Source organism: Atta cephalotes (genome assembly GCF_000143395.1).
Source record: "Atta cephalotes unplaced genomic scaffold scaffold00013, whole genome shotgun sequence".
In the NCBI taxonomy this organism is placed as follows: domain Eukaryota; kingdom Metazoa; phylum Arthropoda; class Insecta; order Hymenoptera; family Formicidae; genus Atta; species Atta cephalotes.
The window spans coordinates 5801429-5810539 of NW_012130077.1; the positions used below are offsets into that span (position 1 = coordinate 5801429).

The window sequence follows — 9111 nt, forward strand, 5'->3', positions numbered from 1 at the left end:
CTACTACTCTACTCTCTACTCTCTCTCTCTCTCTCTCTCTCTCTCTCTCTCTCTCTCTCTCTCTCTCTCTCTCTCTCTCTCTCTCTCTCTCTCTCTCTGAGACCGTGTCATGTATCTCATCGCATCGATGACAATTCTATTTCCTCAAGTGTCCCAGATCCGAGTAATGGGCTTTATAATCAGATTAATCCACGTTGGGAAAGGAGTTCGAAAGATTTTTTTCTCTTGTCTCGAATTTCCATTTTCCGTCAGATGGAAATACGTTCATTACGCGAAATCGCGATGATGCGAAATTTCAATTATCGATACGCGATATCAAGAGCATTATTAGCAAAATCGGAGGACTGTCTTGCCTCGAGCGATAAAGGAACTGGAGCGTTTGCTGAATTATTGAGAAAGAACGACACTTGTGAGACACAATTTTACGACGATGTAATTCGGGTTCGCGAAAGTCAGGATGTTTCAACGATACTGAAAAATGTCATGCTGTCTAAGAGAAAAGTTTTAGGCAGATGCTCCAACGTCGCGACGGTTCGAATATTGTTCTTTTTACAGCAAAATTCCGTTTCATTGTTTTTCGTCTAATCCTCGAAGAGAGATCGACAATAAAAGCTCCATAAACAAAAACATGCACATATACCTACATAATATACCTACATGAGCGCACATCAACTTATCAATCATACTTATTTTTTGAGACAAAATCACTCGAAACGAGTAAGAATAAATTTCCTTATTTAATATTACTTTCCGTAGTTATTAAAAATGCAGTTTCTTATCTTCTTTCATTAAAAAATAAAAATTTCATGAGAGTGATGTAAAAATTTATGGTGTATTTCCTACTCTTAGAGAATGCTTAGGATTTTCCGCCTTTAGAAATGTATAAGCTTTTTCAAGTCATACATATGAGCCGTTCCAAGCCGTTAGACTTGAAGATATAAGAAATTCAGAAAATCACTCGCTTGAAAACAATTCTTTTCTATTATCCTTATACGTACTAGTCACTCATACTAGCGAGGGAAATAAGATTTTCTTAATTCATAGAGGAATCTGTTGTTTAATCTACAATATGAATAATTATCGCTCAATTACAATAGAACAAGTTTACAGCATGCCAATAAACAAGGTCAATCTTGAAACAAGATACACTCGTTATTACGCATATTAAATATAAAGCTGCTAACAGTTAATTACATATTGCTGTTTACATGCACCACCTGTTCTCTTTATGCGTTATTTCAATACGCGCTCGGATAAAATATTTCTTTCGCGATAACCTGAGGCTTCATATATACACCAGCAATTTATATATCCAATTATGTCGTAATTAGCTCGTTCGATGATTACATAAAATTTATGTGCCGAAATTAGCAGATTTTGGCAAGCGTATCGCAACAAAACTGAACGACGTATCGGCATAAAAAAGTTTGATGCAAGTAAATAAAGTTTTTCCGGATCGATTTTTTATCCGACAATTAAATCCGACGAATAATCCATTTATTAAATCCCAAGATTCTCTTGAAATGAAAAGAAGCGCATCGATTCGCTAATTACGATTCTACCAAAGACGAGAATAATATAATATATACAATATGAAGGCGCGTAAAAATGTAATATTGTAAATGTAAAATACGAACCGATTGTTGAGCGGGTCTGCGATTGGACGATTGGATTGTTATTCGCTTCGGCGTTGGATTGTGGACGATGATCGGACGTGATGGTAGTCGTTGAAATGGTATTGTTAATGATATTGGTGCTACCAGGCACGGACGTTGTCGATGTTGTCGAGGCTGACATTGTCGTCGAGGACGGATTTGTAGCGTTCGTAGTTGGCTTCGAAGACCAGGAGCTGCAAGTGTCGCAGCCTTCGGCGGAGCGTGTTGATAATCGGCAGCAGGACCAACGTTTTCCGCTCCATAGGCCCGCGTGATAACGCCCGCTCAAGCCCGAATTCTCACTGCACACTACAAATAAGTAGTCGTTCGTAAATTGTTTTTAAGCATAACATATATTGCGCTTTAAATAACAAATTATGGTACGACTTCGAATTTTACTCTCGGAATTGATTTAATAGATGTTGTCGGTTCGAATTTTATTGCAATTTTACTGCACAATTCGTAATATTTTAAAAAAACTTTAATCATGCATATTGTATGTACAACATCAATAATGGATTTAGAGTCTTATAGATTATATTATCCGACACAGGTTTTTAAATTACGACGGAACAATGATTCTTATAGATTTTTTATCTGACAAAATGAAATCTGTAAATTCTATCACATTACATTTTTTTTCAGATATTTCAGTTAAAAAAAAATCCAAAAATGTTGTTTTTCTGTGATATCTTTAGTATCAATTTTCTCAAAAATCTGACGTGATAGAGTAATAAGCAATTTTATTTTACAGATTCGTTTTTCAGCAACAAAAATTGTTATCTACAAACATATATATTTTTTTGTATTTAAATATACTGTATTTAATATATTGTATTTAAATATACTGTATTTAATATATTTTATAAATATATTGTATTTAAATTTTTTTAATACTTTTCCTTTATTTGCCAAAAATTGGGCACTGAAAGACTCATTCTACAGTCATTCTAGTTACGAGAGGGAAAGAAAGATGTGAAGGAAGAGGGAGACTTACCAGCGCGTATAGCGCGTATCCATTCGGTGCGATCCTGTTCGCGAGCGGCGAGGAGGTAGAGTGTGTACTCTTGACCAGCTTCCCGATATCCCACCTGGAAAGGCAGTCCGGATGGTATTCCGCCGCCTCCGCCGACGGCGTCGCCGCCGCCGCCGCCACCGCCACCCGCCACATCACTGACAGCACCTCCACCATTCCCGAGACTGGCCGTCTCCACCACGTGGACGCTTTCCACGGCGATCCGTCCGCGTTCCTTGCGACGCTGCAACAATTTCTCATCTGATTAGCATTAACAGTCGATTCATTCCAAATCAAATCGGTTGGCGCTGACACCAACAACTTTGATACCAGAACTGGGTGGGAGGGAGAGAGGGAGAGAGAAGATCGAGGACAATATAAATTGCACAATGACAATATTATTAGAATTAGAAATCTTGGATGTGTCAGAATGACTTGGAGATACTTGTTAATGAGGGATGTATTTAGCACACAGATGTTGATTTTGATTGACTAAATTGTAAGATATTCGTAACATAATATAAGTAGATCTATCATTGGAATATTGGTACATCTATACTTTAGACGCGAAAAAGTAATTTGCAAACGGCATCCAGCGACTTTCCCCGAAAACATTTCTAGCAGAATTCATAGGGGTTCATGCAACATGAATTGTCCATCCGACGACGAACAGCCTAATCAATTAAATAAAAATGAAAGAACGGAACGAAAAGTATCCGAATTCGGCTCTTTACCTCCACGTTGTATGGTAGAGCTCGTGACGTGGTGAACAGGATGATCAAGTTGATAGGATCCGCACGTGGATCACTACGCCAAGGCCACAACGTCCGAGATCGGTATGACGGACGATGCGTAAGAGGCGATTCTCTCGAAGCGATGTGAAAAGATAATTGAGATCACAGTTGATCACAATTGATGTCTCTACAAGAAGTGTTGTGAAGGATTTCGACAGATATATTGTGGAACTCTACTAGCGAATCAGATAGGACAAGATTCACTACTAGAATTACTTCCTCGTATCTCTATTTTGTTCGTCGTACGAGAGAGAGGAGAAGAGGGGAGAAAGAGAGAGCGAGAGAGAGGAAGAGAAAAATATCAGAGATTAAAGCGTTATAGACTCGTCCAAGGAATCGTCAACTTGTGTGGAACGATACCAAACGAAATCTAAGGATCGTGCGTCGCCGAGACCGACCTCGAACGACAACCACTGACTGAGCAGCATCAACGACGAAGAAGCGGAAGAAGAGATAGGATGGAAAATTCACGCGGGGCGCCTGCGCCACTAATTTTATAGGTATACGGTATAGATGCATGTTATCCGCCATCTCCTACCGGAATCATCATTACCCCTACTACGCTCAATACGGATGACGGAGACGGAGATAACTATTGGTGCTAGTCACGATCGCACGCGGTTACCGGTCATCTCCATCCTGCTTGTTCAAACAACTCAACCTGCTCAATCTCTGATGCCTCGTCTACAGTCAACAATACACAGAATAAGAAGAATAAGAAATTGACCAATCACAATCGAATGTAAGAATAACCGATTGTGATTGGTGAATTTCTTACTCTTACTTCTTACTGTTCACTATAGACGACGCATGAACGAGTTTTTGTCTAATTGTTTCTTGGATAAAAAAAAATCAAATGTGTTATAATCGTCGAATTACCGAATAATTATCTACTAGCTTAATAGCTAATTAAAGTTATGTATTAATCAAAATTATATATTTATAAGATTTGTAATCCAACTTTTTTTGAAAGATTCAAGATTCTGTAATAAAAAAATTATTATAATTTTTTTATGTACGTGTGTGAATTTTGTACAATTGTAAAAAAGAAGATGAGTAATGTTTCTGATGTTTCCTGGAATTGTGCGTGCTCATCCATCACGTATGGACGTAGTGACGCAATAATTGTAATTGAATTTTACACTCAATGAATATAAACAATTTATAAATGAATGTTTGAACAATTTATAAATTCTTTTTAATAAAATATTATTAAAGTCACAACAAAATTAATGGACTTAATTAAAACATCTTCCAACTGTCATGCTCGATAGATGTACATCTTGTTAACACAAATTAGTATGAATGAGCAACTTTGATAAATAGAGAAAATTTTGCAGATCGTAAATATAATGTTTATTTGTTTGCACAAATAAAATAGAATATTTGTTTGCACAAATAAAATAGAATTAAAAATAGAAGAGAAAATATAATTTCTAACGCAACCACAGGTTGAACATGACCATAATAAAAGGTAAAAACATTTTGATATATTCAAGTTACTCACCTCACCATCTCCGTCGTAGTAGATGAGATAATGTTTGGTCAGGATAAACCATCGTTGCTTGTAATTGACCGGGGTAAAGCGCTTCTTGTTCTGTGAACGTTTTATCATGAATCCCTGCCGAATAACGTCTCCACCTTTTGACTCTAGCTTCCCATCTTTCCCTGCCATCACAGGAGGGCTTCCCTAGCAACAATAATGAAAGTATCATTTTCCTGCACGAGAATGGAGCCCCATCGTCAAGGGGCGTCGATATTCCATCGTATGAAGGGCTACAATTAATACTTGTTGCACAACACATTCTAATTAGACACGAAAAAAAAAAAAATTACATTCGAGGTCTCTCCCATCCGGCTTATCCGGTCTGATTGAGATAAGTAAAGGAGGCGAAAGAAATATCTAAATATAGCACCTTTTTCCTCGTCCCATAATCCCCGCCCCCATGCGAATGCGAAGGAGTGATGCAGCGCTCAAAGGCGCTCACGTGTCTGATCTGGTGTCTGGTGGCGATTATAACCAACGATCATTGGGCATCGTCGAGAACGAGCTACGGAATCCAGGCGGAGGCGACGAGACTCACGAGGCGCAGTCAAGAGACAACCTGAACGACACGGACGCTCCCAAAAGCGGTACTTATCGCGCTCGAGCACGATTGAATTCGAATTCTCCGGATCGTTCCTCTTACTATGCGACGAACGTGTGGCTTGACCGCCTGGCCGGTGCGACTACCATCTCGCGATCATTCCAGCATTCCCGGCGTCCAAACAAAGAGTTCACGTGGAACGCACACAATCTGTCAAAACGGAGATGTCTCGCGGCAGTCGCGGCGCGGCGCGGCGCTCGGCCTCGGCGCAGCGCGGCCAGCGGCGACGTCCGACATCGGGGTCGGGGATGAGAAACGGGAATTGACGGAATTGGCGGCATTGGCCAGCGCAGACGAGATAGATATCAGGAAATGTCTTACCACGCTGGTCAACACCAGTCAACAGTGTCAACACAACCGAGTCGATTGGCCGATTCAACATGGACTTGAGACTTGAGAAGAAGAGCGTCTCGTGAATATCAATAGATATCAGAGAGAGAAGAATGAATCTTCCATCCTTGCGAGAAAAATTGACGCGAGACGAGACACTTGTCGACCCGCGTAGCATCCAGTAGCGGCAGTAGTGCAGTATAGTGCAGTACCATGCAGTAGCACCAAGTAAAATGGCCGACCAGAGGATCATCGAACAAGCGACTGTCGTCTGAAGTGACGCAATTAGAAGAGATCGTTTTGTTCGACTTGTTTGTCACTTTGATGCTGTGAGAGATCTTGGCAAGCGTAACACGATTTACACGATACTACGAACGACTACAGGACAGTATAGGAACGACGATCTCGAAGAAATTGAGAAAGGATTCTCAGATAACCTGTCTTTTCGCACGTCGATCTCATCCGCCGGTATCGAGGTGTGAATCGAGAATGGCGGCTCCCGAAGCGATCCAGGTTAGCTCCCTACCGCTGCCGCCCGTTCAATATATCAATCTCTACACAGATGAAAATGTACGGCGTGGACGAGCCCCGCGACCGCCGCCGCCAATCCATGACACCTATTCCATGTTCAGCAACATGTTCAACGCCGATGACACCATCATTAGGCCGCTCGAGGCCCAGGGCATCAAGAGGTTGTACCCACAACACTTTGATCGTCGGCGCGAGTTGAAGAAACTCAATCATTCATTGCTCGTCAATTTCCTCGATCTGATAGACCTTCTTGTTCAGTGCCCCGACAGTCCAAGACGCGCTGAGAAAGTAGGCTGTATTTCTAATTTGAAAAAAAAAACAAACTCCTATTATTTTTATTTAGATACAGGCTGTGGTCAAAGTCTTGCTACAAATGCTTTGAAGCGTTTGATAGATCAATTAGAAGAAAGAATTTTACAAACTGATCAGTTCAAAGATGTTTGCAGCATCGCGTTGACCGTATCCAGAGATGAAAAAAATAGCTTCTTTTTTTTAATAGCTTCTCTTTTTTCTTTTTTGGAGTAAAATCTTTGTTTTAATCAAAGTTCTAAAAAAAAAGATAAAATTTATTTATTTTTAAACCGTTTAATATTTGCGTTATTTCGACATTATCTTTAATAGTGGAAACATTTAATAATGGAAACATCCTTGCGTTAATTTAGCACTTAAGTTGATCAACGAAACTGAATCCAAGTATATCGATGATTACCACTTATATCAATTTCTATTAATGTGGATTAAATTTTATCTCTATTCTACTTTCCAGCTTTTTCTAATTCTTATTAAAAAATTAGAAAAAAAATGAAAAGTTGAACTGAAATTAAATTGTCATTGATTGAAATAATTTTTTTTTTTGTACTATATCCTGATTGTTTACAGCTAAGTATTTTTAGATAGAAATCTTTTGATGCAAAAATTGAATTCTAAAGCAATTAATAGTGTCAAATGTTCAAAGTAAATATATATCTGAGTAAAAATTTTTTTACTGTTTTTTATTTAAAGTTTTTACTTTTTTATAATTTGTATCTCTATTTAAATATTAAGTCTATAAGACACTAGTATCGCATATTAGAGTTTCTGCACATAAATTTCCTTAAGCAGTAAAAGCCATAGCTTATAGAAAAATGTAAGAGCAATATATAAGCAATATCGATTAATTATAGTGGAAGCAGTAATATATAAGCAAAAGCAAATCCAAAATGTTCATTTGCTTACTACATGTTTTTTTTTTTCATGTGCCATAGCCTTAAAACTTAAACATTTTTTATTTGTTACTACTTCTTATTGTCTTACATTCTTCTTATTCCCTACTGTAATTGATCGATTTGCTCACAGTTTTGTTTCTTTCTATGTTTTTCCTATGTTCTATAGCCTTTATATTCTGTGATGAAATAACTAACATTCTTACAGGTCGAGGATCTCAGTCTATTATTCATTCACATTCATCATTTGCTAAATGAATTTCGACCGCATCAAGCCAGGGAAACATTGCGAGTTATGATGGAACTACAGCGTAGACAACGTCATGAAACAGCGCTGCGTTTCCAGAAACACCTCGAAAAGGTATATATCTTGACTCTTATTCACATTGGATTTTCTTTTCAACTTTTATAGTAATGTTCACGTATAATTTTCACATTGTAGCTAATATTAAATTTGTTCCAGGTTCAAGAAATATTGCAGCATGCCTTACAGATGCTTCCCGATACATCAGAATTGGACTCCAAGCTTGCGATAAACACAGACGCTATGGAATCCGTAGACAATTTAGGCTTCGAACAACAAACGCAGGATCCTTGTAGTTCAAGTGATCGTATTATGTGCAAAGTGATAGACGATATGCTTTCTTCGAATGGACTATTTTGAAGTATCGCTCTTTATTCTCCAATGTGCAAATTCTACCAAGGAATATTCTGAAATAATTGTACATAATATACAACAGTAGTGTAACGATGTGCTTTTGAAAATGTTATTAGTTATTTAATAAAAGACAATATTTAAAAAAATATGTTCTTTAGGTAAAGGACTGCTGGTAATGTAATGTCTAAAACATATTTTATATATTGTGCTTATATATTCATCTACAAAAACTACTCTCTAAATAGAAAGATTTTAATTTAAAAGTTGCTTACACTTAATTTTTTTATACTTTAATAATATATAAGTTTGACAAAATTTTATGTATGTATAACTCAGATATACACTCGCGTGTATTTTAAATTTAACAAGACTGAGATTATATGTGATAGTACAAATGCAGTTAATGCTTTATAAATATATTGGTTCATACATAGACTGGATGGTGGATACATATATAGACATTAATTTCTAGACATTAAATTTAACAAATGTAGAGCAGATTAGATACGAAATACATATACATACATAAATATACATACATAAATATAATATTTATAATTAAATTTAAAAACGAATTTAAAAAATAATCAAACGAGTAAAAACAAGAATGTAGAAAACACAGAATAATATATTTCGAATTTATATAATCGATTTATGTTTCGACTTTACAGAGTTTTTTTTAAAACTTACTTCGAGACAAACAAATCCATATATATGTTACTACAGAGAATAAATTGTCATCATATGTGTATGTATGTATATATATATATATATATATA

At 37.1% G+C, this 9111-nt stretch overlaps 2 protein-coding genes across 2 annotated transcripts in view; one reads left to right on the forward strand and one right to left on the reverse strand.

Annotated features, from left to right (window-relative positions):
• LOC105617627 (tyrosine-protein kinase Btk29A) overlaps window positions 1–5139 on the reverse strand; it is a 25612-nt gene extending 20473 nt beyond the window's left edge. Inside the window, exons 1-3 of the mRNA XM_012199182.1 lie at window positions 4972–5139; window positions 2653–2926; window positions 1638–1964 (exon numbers count right to left, since the gene is read on the reverse strand). Coding sequence (XP_012054572.1) covers window positions 1638–1964; window positions 2653–2926; window positions 4972–5139 — 769 coding nt within the window. The remainder of the gene's footprint in view (window positions 1–1637; window positions 1965–2652; window positions 2927–4971) is intronic.
• A 1291-nt stretch (window positions 5140–6430) lies between these two features.
• LOC105617628 (mediator of RNA polymerase II transcription subunit 7) lies at window positions 6431–8595 on the forward strand. The gene is made up of 3 exons (XM_012199183.1): window positions 6431–6760; window positions 7883–8035; window positions 8138–8595. Exons 1-3 carry the CDS (start codon window positions 6431–6433, stop codon window positions 8336–8338), a joined length of 684 nt encoding a protein of 227 aa, XP_012054573.1. The 3' UTR covers window positions 8339–8595.
• Window positions 8596–9111: the final 516 nt, after the last annotated feature.

What these genes read in the sequence shown, in the direction of transcription:
- LOC105617628 (XM_012199183.1), top strand. Translation starts at nt 6,431, where the DNA reads ATGGCGGCTCCCGAAGCGATCCAGGTTAGCTCCCTACCGCTGCCGCCC. An exon ending in GTCCAAGACGCGCTGAGAAA is followed by an intron (nt 6,761 to 7,882) that starts GTAGGCTGTATT and finishes ACATTCTTACAG; the next exon opens with GTCGAGGATCTCAGTCTATT. An exon ending in TCCAGAAACACCTCGAAAAG is followed by an intron (nt 8,036 to 8,137) that starts GTATATATCTTG and finishes AATTTGTTCCAG; the next exon opens with GTTCAAGAAATATTGCAGCA.